The 16,079-nt window shown below is 41.0% G+C and overlaps 1 protein-coding gene across 5 annotated transcripts in view; it reads right to left on the minus strand.

Moving 5' to 3' along the window:
- Positions 1-4,693, minus strand: part of LOC110531523 (butyrophilin subfamily 1 member A1) — a 45,604-nt gene extending 40,911 nt beyond the window's left edge. Inside the window, exons 1-6 of one of the 5 annotated variants that reach the window (XM_036989173.1) lie at positions 4,552-4,683; positions 4,205-4,324; positions 2,056-2,135; positions 1,271-1,609; positions 838-1,125; positions 129-248 (exon numbers count right to left, since the gene is read on the minus strand). In XM_036989173.1, the coding sequence (XP_036845068.1) occupies positions 129-248; positions 838-1,125; positions 1,271-1,609; positions 2,056-2,135; positions 4,205-4,206 (829 nt within the window). In that variant the 5' untranslated portion in view covers positions 4,207-4,324; positions 4,552-4,683. Of the gene's footprint in view, positions 1-128; positions 249-837; positions 1,126-1,270; positions 1,610-2,055; positions 2,136-2,475; positions 3,319-4,204; positions 4,325-4,551 lie in introns of all 5 variants that reach the window. The other 4 variants (XM_036989172.1, XM_036989178.1, XM_036989176.1 and 1 more) reach the window with 4 other exon arrangements.
- Between the last annotated feature and the right edge of the window lie 11,386 nt (positions 4,694-16,079).

Raw genomic sequence — 16,079 nt, forward strand, 5'->3', positions numbered from 1 at the left:
TATATGGAATTTAATTCCAATAACATCTGAAATGGCCTACAACAATGTTGAATCATAGAACCTACTAATAAACATGATTGTGTATAATTATAACCTGATATCATATTTTAACAACAAGTAAGACCGACCTCTTCTCTGATGGATTAAGGAGAGCACAGATGCAGTAATACACAGCAGTCCCAGAAACACAGGAATCATAAATGCAGAGATATACACCCTGTCAGGCAGACTGCTCATGTAGAATTCCTCTGTAACACAAGCAGGGTTAAAGATTAGATTTGATTACCATTGCAATACATTAGTCCTGCAAATTATATAAGGTTCAACATTCCACATTTTTCCAAATGTTACCTAATCACACTCCAACCTAATCTTTGTCTTATATAAGCCGTACCTTGAGTCTGAACTTTACACATTATTAACATCCCCTAGACCACTTGTTAAAGGCATTGGTCTACAGCAGGGGTGTGCAACTGTGATGAGGGTGGGGGCCACAAAGAAACAGAACTGATCATTTTGCCATAAGGTGGAGGCAAATGTTTGCAGTTTTTTATGATCAATAGGCCCCACGCCAATCAATAATTCAACTATGCTTACTACATGTTTAGATAGCTGGTTACTAGACTAATTTACAAATAAATAATAAAATAGATGACATGGGATAATTGAGTGACTGCTGATGCACAACCAAGTTTATAAATTTCACCTCCAGTATTTTATTATTCATCTCTAAACAGTAAATTTAGATTTTTTGGAGGTGGTCAAATTGGTCCAACACAAGGGGGGCTGCCAGTTGTCAATTCCTGGTCTACAGTATATTCCAGTTCCTAAACTCACCAGTCATCTGCAGTTTAGACTCCATCTTGGTTCCCTGGTACTGTGAAATCACCACACATGTGACCCCCTCCAGTTGGTCCATCCCTATTCTCATGTGACTGGTTATAGAGTACAGGACGCCCCCCTCCTTCTGTTTGGGTCTCTCTGTCTCTGCTGAGGTGATCTCCTTCCCACTGCTGTCTGTCCACAACATGTTAGGCTCTGGGTACCAGTTCTCTGAGCTACAGCTGAGCTGGATGAACACTCTGTGGTGCTTCCTCATGGAGATCCTGGGGACACTGCCCTGCTCTGTAAAGAAACAGGTGAAAGAATAGTTTTACCCTATTGTAAAATCTAAAATACTCTACATTCTGTTGATCTGCTTTGATGATTCTGCATTAGACAGGAATGGATTAAAATGATCCTCTGACTGAGTAAGTTCATATTTACGTACGTTTAACCTGTAGCACAACAGGCAGTTCCTGAATCCAGTCCATGTAGCTGGCATGGCATTTGTAGATTCCCCTTTCAGAAGCCATGACATTATTCAGCAGCAGTGATATATTGCCTTTCTCCAACTCCTGAGTGAACACACTCACTCTTCCCTCATAGCCTTTCCCCTCTGTTACCTTTCCACCCAAATACAGGTACAGGGGGCTAGCGAATTCTCCTTCCTTAAACCACCTGATATCCATGTTAACAGCACTGGTTTGAGGAGAGAGATGACAAGGAAGGATGACATCATGACCAGCAGAGGTAACTACAGGGTCAGGAGGGACAACAAGCTGCTTATCTGAGTGGAGAGACGAGAAAGTGTTGCAATATCAGTCTGAAGGACAAACATAAGAGCGGCTCATATCAAGACATTTGCACATGTATCAAGACATTTACACAACGTTTCACCAAAAGTGTATATCATACTACTATATATACCACTAATACCAAAGAAATAGACATCTACATTGTTTTACAAATCTATAAGCCTACTTAATAGAAAGCCGTGCTGAATACAACATGACACAAATGTTTGAGCGATTCAAAAATTTGTAAGGCGTTGTGCTACGCAAGGAAAATCTGATTGATCTACCGTACATATAATAATATTTTATTGTTTTTTAAGATGCAAGGTGATTTTTAGATCCGCAATGCAGTCAATCTCAAACATACGTTTATTATACTTAAGTTGTAGGTGTAGATAAATGTTAACATGGACAAAATATTACTTGTATTTGTAATTACCTGCAACAGATGAACAGGCATTAAAGAAGATGAGTAATGTTAACAAACAGACTTGCTGAATCAAAGGTCCCATGATGCACCTGACAGGGAACATAAATCCAGGTCCCGTTAAACGCACAGTTCATTAATCTACAAAAACAAATATTAAGATTTTAAAAAATCACATGATACCATGAACTTACTTGGTATCACACATTTTCGGGGAGGATATTTAAAATGAATTATGCATTGACATCCATGTGTGAAAACACAGCAATTCATATACATTTGATTTCTCACAAAAAAAATAAAAATATTCTGACGACAGAAAGGGAACTGAGGAAGAAAGAAATATACCGAAGTCAAAGTGAGGACGTTGGATAAATCACAACACTTGGGTGGAGGACGAAAATGAATCTGTCAAGACTGACGATGAATTACCTGCGGTGGCAGGTGTGGTGAAGATGGTCGAGGTTGAGCCTCGTCCCAATGATGATGAGGATGAGTTGGAATGAGATCTTTGGAGAGAATGGATCCTTGCCTTCTGGCGGATGCATGTGTGGTGTCAGGTTGGGTGGAGGTAGGGGACTTCTGAGTCAATGAAAGTAACTTGAGGTAGACTCATGATGGTCTTTTTGTCCAGAGGGAGTGGGCACTCCGAACCAAGCGCCTAGGGACAAGAACTCCGGAGCAGGGTGCCATTGAAAGGAGTTATAACTGGGTGGCATTAAGTGTTGAGGAGCAATTGAAATGGAAGATTCCTGGTGTATGTGTTGCCCAACGTTTGGTGCGAAGCAGACCTGGTGGAGAGCGTGGTGACAGGGAAGACTGTCTGTCCTGATGAGTTTTTACCCGACAAAGTTAAGTTAGGATGTGTCAGTTATCCCGTGAGAGCTTTTGTCCCGAACCCATTACGTTGTTATAGGTATACTGGCAGTTGGATGTGTCTGGTGAGAGAATGGCAGGTTGAGGTTGCCAGGGTCAGAGTAGTACAGAAGGTGTCATGCTGAGGCAGTGGTAGAGGATGATGGGTACAGGGCGAGGGATACTGAGAGGATTCCGGTGAGTAGGCCAATGGGGGGTGATAGGAATAATATGTGCTTCAGTGAGGTCTTAGCATCCAGAGCCATGGTTATCAACTCTACTGCAGAAATGGAACGTTAGTTATAGAAGGTAGAGGTTGTGGTGGCAGCTGCAGAGAAGTACTTGGGATTGCGAGGTTTTACTGCAGAAGCGTTGCTGCGGGTGTTGAGTGGTAGTGCTCCGTCCTCCCAGGCGGTAGGCCTGGTGTAGGATTATATAGGGGAATAGGATTGTGGGTTTTTAATGAGTGTAGGGTTAGTTGGCATGGTAGTTTTTTTCCTGTTCCCATTTTGTATCACAGAGTATAATGAATATACTCCAGTCTAGTTGGTGGTGGTAATGCAACATATATTGGATGCCAACCGGCGTTAATCCTCACCAAAGAAGAAGAGATGTATTACAGACCAAAACAAGGATGTGGTGAATCTAAAAAGTCCTGTTGCAACAGATGACAAGACTAGCATATCTAAATATATTATTTCTATATCTACACATTTTTCTAAGTGGTGTTTTTTCATCAGAAATTATATCTTATGGGTACCTTTATGTGTGTGTAAAATATTACTGTTCTTAGATTTTGTATTGATAGATTTTAGATGTGTATGATTCATTTTCTTTTTTTTTTCAGAAATCTGTATATCCATTGTTTAGCTGGATTGGAATGATTATATCAAATATATAAATATATATATATATATATATATATATATGACTGTGAAATGAGGTTCTCATCTATTTATTTTAAGAGGAATGCACCTACTGGTTTACATACCGTACAGATATCATATTACTGTATTGAATACTTTTATTTAAATAATGTATAAAAATGTATTAAAAAAAATGTATAATTTGTACAGTTCATATAAAATGTTTTGTTATTTGTTCAAATTGACTTTGTAAAACCTAGCAGAGTGAGGCGGACATACAGTACCAGCCAAAAGTTTGGACACACCTACTGAATCAAGGGTTTTTATTTATTTTTCTATTTTCTACATTGTAGAATAACAGTGAAGACATCAAAACCATGAAAAAACATGTGGAATCATGCAGTAACCAAAAAAGTGTTAAACAAATTAAATATATTTACATTTGAGGTTCTTCAAAGTAGCCACCCTTGACAGCTTTGCACACTCCCTTGAATAATTAGGTGGGTCCAATCTTTTGACGGATACTGTATAGCATTTTTATAACATGATGTTTTGTCTCTCTGGAATGAAACCATTAAGTGATAGATTTTAAAGAAAAACATGTCAGTCATTGAACAACCCCATGCCATGATTAGATAGTGAAAAAACACACCACATCAATCTCTTTCATACATTTTTGAAACAATAAAAGTGAATTTACCAACATTTCTGAAAATGGATATATAGCGTTATGGAATGAAACTCATCATATGCATTTATAAATGAATGGATAGATATAAATTGTTACCTGAACGCTGCTACAGCATGTTTAAAATGGAGAGTCTGTTGAAGATAAGTTAAACTCTTTCCTTTTCTCCGTTGAGCATTTTATTACAATGATTAATGTTTAACCATCAATGGACTTTGGATATCCTTGATCAATCAATGTGTCTGGAGCTTCCAACGTTGAGCTGAAATGGGGAATCATAGAAAACAACAAGGTTAAATCGAATCCAACAAAAGTGTGAAATGGTTTGAAGAAACTAAGGTTCAAGCAGATGGGTTTTAAAGTTAGAATGCCTTTATTTACTATGCATAGACCATAATAAACACAACTTGTATATTAAGTTACCTTTCGCATAACTTCAATTCCAAATATGTGGTTTAGAGGCTCCCTCTGGAGGAGTCTGAAGAGTGAAGGTATGAGCAGTCATTTTTTATTTATTTAACCTTGATTTAACTAGGCAAGCCAGTTAAGAACAAATTCTTATTTACAACAATGGCCTAGGAACAGTGGGTTAACTGCCTTGTTCAGGGGCAAAACAACAGATTTTTACCTTGTCAGCTCAGGGATTTGATCTAGCAACCTTTCAGTTACTGGCACAACTCTCTAACCATTAGGCTCCCTGCCGCCCCAATCATGACTAAACAGATCTTCAAAACACTATTTTGCATAGTGCCACTGTAATGTAGGTACTTTATAAGTAAGAGCGAGGAGGAGGAGGTCAAAGGGCTAAGAAGATGGCTCCATGAACTACCCTTGAGTAATGAACATTCATATTGCAACGTACAGCCTAACCTATGGATCGTGCACCCGTGAAATGGGGTATCAACCTACTTAGTGACACACACAGAACACAACTGTGTAGAGTTTACACAAATATTATCTTCTTAGCTCTTAGCGCAAGACTTTGACTGTGGGAAATCAGCTCACTATGAAGCCTGCTATGCGTATTCAACATACATCTTGGACTGTACAGCCTAAGCCAGAAATTGTGCACCCATGACATGGTATCAGCATTTCAGTGACACACACGAGAACACAACTAACATTCATATTGTAGTCTGGCATCCCAGACATCACATACTATACTCATATTCTAGAATGAACGGTCAAGAGGCTCCCTCTGGAGGCTGATTCAGTCTAAAGACTAAGTTACACATTAACCCTGATATTTGGCATTACAGTCAAGTAGTTTAGTGTGAATGAGATCACTGAGGTTGATTCTTGTTGAAAAAAACATGTTAGATTCTAGTTTCAGTAGGTAGCACCAGGGTTGTGGTTTCAAGTCCACATTCAAACACAAAAGTTTACAAAAGATGATAAGACAAGATTACAACAAATGACTGTTAATCATCATGCTACTCATACTGTTAATATGTCACTTCTGAGTCTGAGTAATATTTTTTGTCTCTAAACAAGAATAGGATGCTTGTATCAGGATAACTGAGTTACATCCTTATGCAAAATTAAACCAAATACTCATTTCAAATCTCATGTCTATTCTACATCAACAAAATAAGTGTTTTTCAGCAGGCAATCAATCTTATGAGGTGGGGTTAACGGGGAGACCCTGTGATATAATAGACAGCCGAGTGGTAAATTGCATTTTGTTATAAAGAAAGGACTAATCTTTTTGCTAATGCACTTCACAAACAAAATGACTCTACTAGCTGTAAATGCTTGGCTGGGAAATTTGCCTACTAGTTTATCAAGCAAGGTATTTTTGAATACAACTTTTCAAATATATATAACCAGATACATAACCAGCAGTCAGTCTATGGTCTAGCTACCGGTATACTCAGCAACACTGCACTGGGGACTAACGAACTCCAACCACCTATTCGACATAATAGTCCTTCAGCAGGGCATGCTATGTAAACTCTACATAGTTGTGTTCTCTGACTGGCACTGGAATGCTGATACCCCATGTCATGAGTGCACAATCTCTAGCTCAGGCTGTACAGTCCAAGATGTATGTTGAATACCCACAATAGGCTTTATAGTCAAAGTCCTGCAATAAGAGCTAAGATGCTAATATTTGTGTAAACTCTACACATTTGTGTTCTGTGTCACTGAGTAGGCTGATAATCCATTTCATGGGTGCACGGTCCATACCTGAAGATGTTCAGTGTACGTTTGTCCCCAATGCAATTCTAAATGCTATTACATTCACAGTTTGAAATTAACTAATTATTGCATTTTGTTTAATTTATATAACACCCCGATCTTGGTAATCATTATCTAGTTCAAATATGGCATGATTCCACTATATGTATCCGTTTGAATTACTTTCAATGGGGGACTTTAATTTTGAAAGCGAACCACAAATTCCAATATTGTGGCTAGTCCTTGTTGTATCCAACTTCACACAGGTGTGCATGGCAGAGATGTTGACAAATGTCCAACACATGGCGCAGTTGTTAATTTGGCACTGTTGATCAGCACACATTTGGATTAAAATGTCCAGAAGACAGGAGAAGGAGCATAGCGGAATGTGTTATGCATGTTAAAAACTTAGTTTTTCTAACGATAGAGTAGCAACCCGTATTATCGGCATATTCAACAGCTTTTAAGACATATTACCTTCAACACTGTTATCTTGTGATCAAGCCATCAATGTTTTGTGATTATTGGTGTTGTAAAAATGTTAGCTAACGTGTTAGAAATTAGCATGTTTAACATTTCAGTGGAAATACTACGACTAGCAGATTTTTGATAAACGGTTTAGCAAAAAAATATGTCCAGTATTATTGGCCACCTTACTGTTTTGTTCAATTACAAGATATATCCGTTTAATTTTGATACAAAAATAGTGACCAACCTCGTATCCGAAGTGTTTACTAGATAGTTGGCTAGCCTTCCGATAAAACAAAACATGACTTGTGTGAAATCCGCTAGCTACATTTAGGAGGTAAAAAGTTTGATTTTAAAGGATGTGTGGTCTGTCGTACAGTCAAATGTTTAAATATACAGCGTGTCCCCAAAAAATTGAAAACTCTCAAAACCTAACGTACATAAATTGCAATGAAAATCGGTGGTCAGCTAATTAGCTAGAAGGTTGTCTGTAGTTGCAAAACTTACCTTAATTCTCCAGTCCATTTAAATGTTGAGCTCGATGTGATATAATCCTTTAATCTCTAGAGTGTCCTAAATTAGGGGGTGTCCGATGTTGGGGAAAAATAGCTAACAAGTATGCATTTGCACACTGCAGTCAATGCACAACAGACAGATGCGCTGTTTGTTTATTTGTAACGTTGGCTAGAAATTTTTCTCAGCAGTTTGAGATGTGTCATACCGTAGCTTGGACTATGGAGTAGCTAGCTAGATAGTGTTTCAAAATACCATTGTATGCATTGTAAGGTGACAATTTTAATAAGTTTGATGTTGGTTTTGAACTGATTTACATTCGCTAGCTAGCCATGTTTCGTGGGAAACTGTAGGACTGGCATTTGGAATTGAGCTAGCTATCAATAGCTTGCTTCTGTGTTGAGGTCAGATGTTGTTGGGCTATAGCAAATAGCTGAAGTAATTTGTGTAAAAACCATCCATAATCAAATATAGCTACCTTTATTTTCCTGTTCGTTAGCTAGAGGTGTGGTTAAGGTTACGTTTAAAATCAGATTTTATGAAGAACAATTCTAGAACTAGGCGTTACCGTGTTAGCCACGTGGGCGATAGCGCGGAGCTCTCCTGTCAGGCAGCTTCTGGCGATACCTTTCAAAGTAACCAGGAAGACAACGGTTACGGATGACATCACAGGCCACGATAACAGGCTGGGGAGTACACGCAGAAACTCGTCAGCCAAGAGGACCTGCAATAGGTGTGCAATATGTATAATGCATGTGGCTGTACGAGACAATGTATGTATTATGTTGAATGTATTTTGTTTACAGCAGTACTCTGCCTCTAAGACAATTTCCCCTCTGGGACATTAAAATGAATGCTATCCTACTTCTTGTAGGACGTGTTGATGTAAACCGTGTACACAGCAAGCGGCCTGGCGCTGATTCAACTTGTTGCGGTTGTACGTGCCCTGGTGGGTCCACAGGCTGGTGCCATGGCCTTTGCAGATCTGCTGGACGTCAAGGTCGTGTTTCTGGTACTGGTTCTTCCGCAGAGGCAGTTTCTCTTCAGGTGTAGTGTGTTTCAGGGTAATGATCCCAACTTCTCAAACAATATATTTAACACTAGTTACAGCTAGCTCACTATCACTTAGCTAGCCTAGCAATCTTAGTCCAGATGTTAATGTTGCACTTACTGTTATTAATCCATGTAGTTTCTCTGTTTTCCTCAAATATTGGGTAGCCTAGTGGTTAGAGTGTTGGACTAGTAACTGGAATGTTGCAAGTTCAAATCCCTGAACTGACAAGGTACAAATCTGTCTTCCTGCCCCTGAACAGGCAGTTAACCCACTGTTCCTAGGCCACCATTGAAAATAAGAATCTGTTCTTAACTGACTTGTCTAGTTAAATAAAGGTAAAAAAAAAAAAACACAATAAACAATATATAACGTAAACTCACCCCATTCCGTGAAAATGTGCGCAACCGCAACATTCAAACGAGGCTACAAAGAAAACTAATGGGACTGTAGAGACTGTGTTGACTTCAAAATCGGGGGTGTGAACTAGGTTTCTATTCAAGCGTTGATCGACATGGTAATGGCTCTATAGTATGGGAGAAAAGTTGAAAAAACGGACCCTCTGTTACATCGTGACGTGTCATGTCGTATTGTACAGCATGCATAAAGCAACTATTTCTGTTATACAATCTCTCTCCACTTGGTGTAGCACTTCTGTCATCGTTTAAAAACAAGAAATGGACAGTAAGGGGGGGTTACCTTCTCATTTTTTGCGTCATCATTGCATGCGATCATCATTCCCAAAGCCGCTGTTTACTTATCACCGCCCTAAAAACCTGATTCAAATTCGACACAAACCTTCAAATAGGTATGTAATGACACATTATATAAACTCTTTATTGTGTTTTATTTACATTTTAGAGGCGATAAGGTGATAAGTTGGACAGATCGAGTGAAAAAAAGCTATTTTCCCACACATCATCTCTCCTTCTCACTATCACGCCTTAGTTTCGCTACCCCACCCAACATTTTTAAAAAGACCCGACGGGGCTCATTGCCTGCTTGAATTGCAGAACCGGGCAGCGTTTAGGTCATGTAATTGATTATGTTGGAAAGGGGAGAAATTGTGCTTTACAATGGTATTGACATTACAGTTGATCTGGAAGTATTACTTTTTGGGTGCTAAAATAAGGGCAATTGTACGGACAAACGCGATGTTACGAGTTTACGTGAGTTTACGTTACTTGTAGTCTTTTATCTATAAGTTATGTAGTCAGTCGGGTTCCTTCTCCACTTATGCCGGGAATTGGTGTTGAAGGACAAAGTTGTTGTAACTGTTGTTGTTGTGGCACGTCCTCTGACATGGTCGGCGGTTGTAGGGAGGCTGAGCGATGCTGATTGTTTCGTTGCTGTCATTTGTTGTTGTTCTGGTCACTGCTGCATGAGCTCTCCTTGAGTGACGTGAGTGATAGCCAAAAGAAGGATTGCAGTGAGACGAGTGATGTTCATTCTGTCTGCTTTGACCAGAGAGAGAGAAAGAGAGAGAAGGAAGGAAGGAAATAGTTAGATCATGTAAATGAAAGTATGTTAAACTGTAATAGGCCTACATCAGGTTTGGGGTCAATTCAAATTGTAGGTTATTTTGATTTGAAATTCAAAAATAGAAAAACTTTTGAAATGAATTGTTTCTACTTTTTAGTTTATTGAGAAGTCATTTGAAAATAGTTGACTTTTTTCAAATTTTCGAATTGTAATTTAAGTTTGCTTCCTAAATTGACTGCCGTCAATTCCGATTGACCCCAACCTGGCCTCACTACGGAATCCTTACACATTCTCTTCCTCCCAAAAATTGGACCTGGAGTTGTTCTGTCTGATGCCATTCTCGTTATCTTGCTCAAAATCCATTTGAGCACGCGGAAGGGCCTTCTATATATTAGTGGGAAAACACTGACACCACCTGGGAGAATTCGTACACTAAAATGTTATGGGATGATCCTAAAACTGATGTGTGAATTATTGTCAACATCATCTTTTCCTGTACTTGTTTGCATTATACAACAAATATGTTGGCTTACTGCTACTAGTAAGTATATAGTACAATTGTTTCCTGGGGCTCTATTCAATCTGTATCATTGAAGCGTTACAGATTGCGCGATAGCTTTTTAAAAGTAATTTCCGATTGAGCTGACATATGCAGTGTTAACCGTGAATGCAATCTCCGCTAAAGTGGGAACATTGTTTTTAAATTGTAATCACGTAACTCTCGCTATAAGGACTGAATAAAGCCCTTAGTTGCATAAAACTAGGTCTACCAGCAGCATTGGTTTTAAATTGTATAGCTAGGCTTATTAATTTCTCGTAAGCTATTTATTTATGCAACTCTCGTATCTTATGTTTGTGTATTTATGACATAACACAGTTAAGAATTCACGAGTATAGCTACAGTATACTGATTATACATTACTTAATATGAGTATAGTTACACTATACTGATTACACATGGGTTTACAGTGGGGCAAAAAGTATTTAGTCAGCCACCAATTGTGCAAGTTCTCCCACTTAAAAAGATGAGAGGCCTGTAATTTTAATCATAGGTACACTTCAACTATGACAGACAAAATGAGAAAACAAATCCAGAAAATCATATTGTAGGATTTTTTATGAATTCTTTTGCAAATTATGGCGGAAAATAAGTATTTGGTCAATAACAAAAGTTTATCTCAATACTTTGTTATTTACCCTTAGTTTGCAATGACAGAGGTCAAAAGTTTTCTGTAAGTCTTCACAAGGTTTTCACACACTGTTGCTGGTATTTTGGCCCATTCCTCTAGAGCAGTGATGTTTTGGGGCTGTTGCTGGGCAACACGGACTTCAACTCCCTCCAAAGATTTTCTATGGGGTTGAGATCTGGAGACTGGCTAGGCCAATCCAGGATCTTGAAATGCTTCTTACGAAGCCACTCCTTCGTTGCCCGGGCGGTGTGTTTGGGATCATAGTCATGCTGAAAGACCCAGCCACGTTTCATCTTCAATGCCCTTGCTGATGGAAGGAGGTTTTCACTCAAAATCTCACGATACATGGCCCCATTCATTCTTTCCTTTACACGGATCAGTCGTCCTGGTCCCTTTGCAGAAAAACAGCCCCAAAGCATGATGTTTCCACCCCCATGCTTCACAGTAGGTATGGTGTTCTTTGGATGCAACTCAGCATTCTTTGTCCTCCAAACACGACGAGTTTAGTTTTTAGCAAAAAGTTATATTTTGGTTTCATCTGACCATATGACATTCTCCCAATCTTCTTCTGGATCATCCAAATGCTCTGTGTTACTAATGGTACTTTTAGGCTTTGTTACTTATGTCCCAGCTCTCTGCAGGTCATTCACTAGGTCCCCCCGTGTGGTTCTGGGATTTTTGCTCACCGTTCTAGTGATCATTTTGACCCCACGAGGTGAGATCTTGCGTGGAGCCCCAGATCGAGGGAGATTATCAGTGGTCTTGTATGTCTTCCATTTCCTAATAATTGCTCCCACAGTTGATTTCTTCAAACCAAGCTGCTTACCTATTGCAGATTCAGTCTTCCCAGCCTGATGCAGGTCTACAATTTTGTTTCTGGTGTCCTTTGACAGCTCTTTGGTCTTGGCCATAGTGGAGTTTGGAGTGTGACTGTTTGAGGTTGTGGACAGGTGTCTTTTATACTGATAACAAGTTCAAACAGGTGCCATTAATACAGGTAACGAGTGGAGGACAGAGGAGCCTCTTAAAGAAGAAGTTACAGGTCTGTGAGAGCCAGAAATCTTGCTTGTTTGTAGGTGACCCAATACTTATTTTCCACCATAATTTGCAAATAAATTCATTAAAATCCTACAATGTGATTTTCTGGATTTCTTTTCTCATTTTCTCTGTCATAGTTGAAGTGTACCTATGATGAAAATTACAGGCCTCTCTCATCTTTTTAAGTGGGAGAACTTGCACAGTTGGTGGCTGACTAAGTACTTTTTTGCCCCACTGTAGTTGGTAAACCAGGCTAGGCAATCATTTGAGAAACCAAAGCTGTCGAGTCTGCCAATAAGAATGTTGTGATTGACAAGGTCGAAAGCCTTGGCCAGGTCGATCAATACGGCTGCACAGTAATGTCTCTTATCGATGGCGATTATGATGTTGTTTAGAATCCTGAGCTTTGCTGAGGTGCACCCATGACCAGCTCTGAAACCAGATTGCATAGTGGAGAAGGTATGGTGGGATTCGAAATGGTCAGTAATCTGTTAGTTAACTTGGCTTTCGAAGACCTTAGAAAGACAGGGTAGGGTAGATATAGGTCTGTAGCAGTTTGGGTCTAGAGTGTCACCCCCTTTGAAGAGGGAGATGACCGCGGCAGCTTTCCAATCTTTGGGAATCTCAGATCATACGAAAGAGAGGTTGAACAGGCTAGGAATAGGGGTTGCAACAATTTCGGCAGATCATTTTAGAAAGAGAGGGTCCAGATTGTCTAGCCAGGCTGATTTGTAGGGGTCCAGATTTTGCAGCTCTTTCAGAACATCAGCTATCTGGATTTGGGTAAAGGAGAAATGGTGGGGGCTTTGGCGGGTTGCTGTGGAGGGTGCCGGGCAGTTGACCGGGGTAGGGGTAGCCATGTGGGAAGCATGGCCAGCCGTAGAGAAATGCTTATTGAAATTCTCAATTATAGTGGATTTATCGGTGGTGACAGTGTTTCCTAGCCTCAGTGCAGTGGGCAGCTGGGAAGAGGTGCCCTTATTCTCCATGGACTTTACAGTGTCCCAGACCTTTTTTAAGTTAGTACTACATGATGCAAATTTCTGTTTGAAAAAGCTTGCCTTAGCTTTTCTAACTGCCTGTGTATATTTGTTCCTAACTTCCCTGAAAAGTTGCATATCACGGGGGCTATTCGATGCTAATGCAGAACGCCACAGGATGTTTTTGTGCTGGTGAAGGGCAGACAGGTCTGGCGTGAACCAAGGACTATATCTATTCCTAGTTCTACATTTTTTGAGAGGGGCATGCTTATTTAAGATGGTGAGGAAGGCACTTTTAAAGAATAGCCAGGCATCATCTACTGACGGGATGAGGTCAATGTCATTCCAGGATACCCCGGCCAGGTCGATTAGAAAGGCCTGCTCGCAGAAGTGTTTTAGTGAGCGTTTGACAGTGATGAGGGGTGGTCGTTTGGTCGCAGACCCGTCACGGATGCAGGCAATGAGGCAGTGATCGCTGAGATCTTGATTGAAAACAGCAGAGGTGTATTTGGAGGGTGAGTTAGTTAGGATGACATCTATGAGGGTGCCCGTGTTTACTGATTTGGGGTGGTACCTGGTGGCTTCATTGATCATTTGTGTGAGATTGAGGGCATCAAGCTTAGATTGTAGGATGGCCGGGGTGTTCAGCATGTCCCAGTTTAGGTCACCTAGTAGAACGAGCTCAGAAGATAGATGGGGGAAATCAATTCACATATGGTATCGAGGGCACAGCTGGGGGCAGAGGGAGGTCTATAGCAAGCGGCAGCAGTGAGTGACTTGTTTCTGGAAAGGTGAATTTTTAGAAGTAGAAGCTGAAATTGTTTGGGTACATACTTAGAGAGTAATACAGAACTCTGCAGGCTATCTTTGCAGTAGATTGCAACACCGCCCCCTTTGGCAGTTCTATCTTGGCGGAAAACATTATAGTTAGCGATGGAGATTTCACGGTTTTTGGTGGTTTTCCTAAGCCAGGATTCAGACACGGCTAAGACATCTGGGTTGGTAGAGTGTGCTATTGCAGTGAGTAAAACAAACTTAGGGAGTAAGCTTCTAATGTTAACATGCATGAAACCAAGGCTTTTACAGTTACAGAAGTCAACAAATGAGAGCACCTGGGGGGTGGGAGTGGAGTTAGGCACTGCAGGACCTGGATTAACCTCCACATCACCAGAGGAACAGAGGAGAAGTAGGATAAGGGTGAGGCTAAACGCTATACGAACTGGCCGTCTGGCACGTTCGGAACAGAGTAAAAGGAGCAGGTTTCTGGGCAAGATAGCATATATTCAAGGCATAGTGTACAGACAAAGGTAAGGTAGGATGTGAGATCTAGAAGAAAAAGAAACGCACACCTATTTAGGTGAGGTGCTGGCTAGCGGAATAAAAGAGAGCCGCACACTCTAGGAGCTCAGATGCAAAAATTTAGTAAAATGTTTGCATCTGAGCTCCTAGAGTGTGCGGCGCTCTTTTATTTTCAAGGTAGGATCTGAGTACATTGGAGGTAAACCTAGACATTGAGTAATGATGAGAGAGATATAGTCTCTAGAGATGTTTAACTTCTTGCTCCTACTTGAGACGCAGATGTCTCAAGTAGACACCTGGAAATGCAAATGCGCTACGCTAAATGCTAAATGTACTCGTTAAAACTCAAACGTTCATCAAAATGCACATGTAGGGTATTGAATTAAAGCTACACTCGTTGTGAACCTAGCCAACAAGTCAGATTTTTAAAATGGGTTAGCAAGCAAGCAGTTAGCAGGGGCTAGCAGTTACAGACCGGGCAGGCAAGCTAGCAGTTAGCAGACCGGGTTAGCAAACAAGCAGTTAGCAGGGGCTAGCTGTTAGCAGACTGGGTTAGCAAGCAAGCAGTTAGCAGGGGCTAGCAGTTAGCAGACCGGGCAGGCAAGCTAGCAATTAGCAGACCGGGCAGGCAAGCTAGCAGTTAGCAGACCGGGTTAGCAAACAAGCAGTTAGCAGGGGCTAGCTGTTAGCAGACTGGGTTAGCAAGCAAGCAGTTAGCAGGGGCTAGCAGTTAGCAGACCGGGCAGGCAAGCTAGCAATTAGCAGACCGGGCAGGCAAGCTAGCAGTTAGCAGACCGGGTTAGCAAGCAAGCAGATAGCAGGGGCTAGAAAGTTAGCCTTTGGGGGATGTCGCGATGGGGGTAAGTCTGTTTTTGCCTCTTCGTGCGGTGACATCGATAGACCAGTCGTGGAATTAGTAGGGTTCCAAGTAGCTCTAGGTAGCTAGCAGGCCTAGCTGGTTAGCAGAATGGGCCTTCAGCGGGCGTTGCGCCTGAGGGGCCTGTTCGAGTCCTCGGGCAGATTATGTTGGTATTCCAGTCGTAGGGGATCTGCAGGGTTCCATGCCCCATACCGGCTGTAGAAGCTGTCCGGATATTGTAGCCCAGGAGTCTGCTACGGTGGTAGCACAGGAGCCCTGGCCGGGCTAGCTTCAAGCTAACTGGTGCTTGCTCTGGGATGGAAACGCTAGCCAGGAGTAGTCATCCGGGATTGCGGTTAGCTAGTTGTGAAGATCCAGATGAAAATGTTCAGGTTGCGGTAGGGATCCGGGGGTAAAAATAATAGGTCCATTATGCTCTGGTTAGAGTCACATTGTTCAAACTGGCGAGAGCTTTCCGAGCCGAAGGTTAGCTGATGACCGCTGGCAATGGTTTGCTGACTGATAGCTGGTAGTTAGCTGGCTAGCTTCAGTTGAGGGATTCCAGA

This window comes from Oncorhynchus mykiss, chromosome 9, assembly GCF_013265735.2.
Source record: "Oncorhynchus mykiss isolate Arlee chromosome 9, USDA_OmykA_1.1, whole genome shotgun sequence".
NCBI classification, from domain to species: domain Eukaryota; kingdom Metazoa; phylum Chordata; class Actinopteri; order Salmoniformes; family Salmonidae; genus Oncorhynchus; species Oncorhynchus mykiss.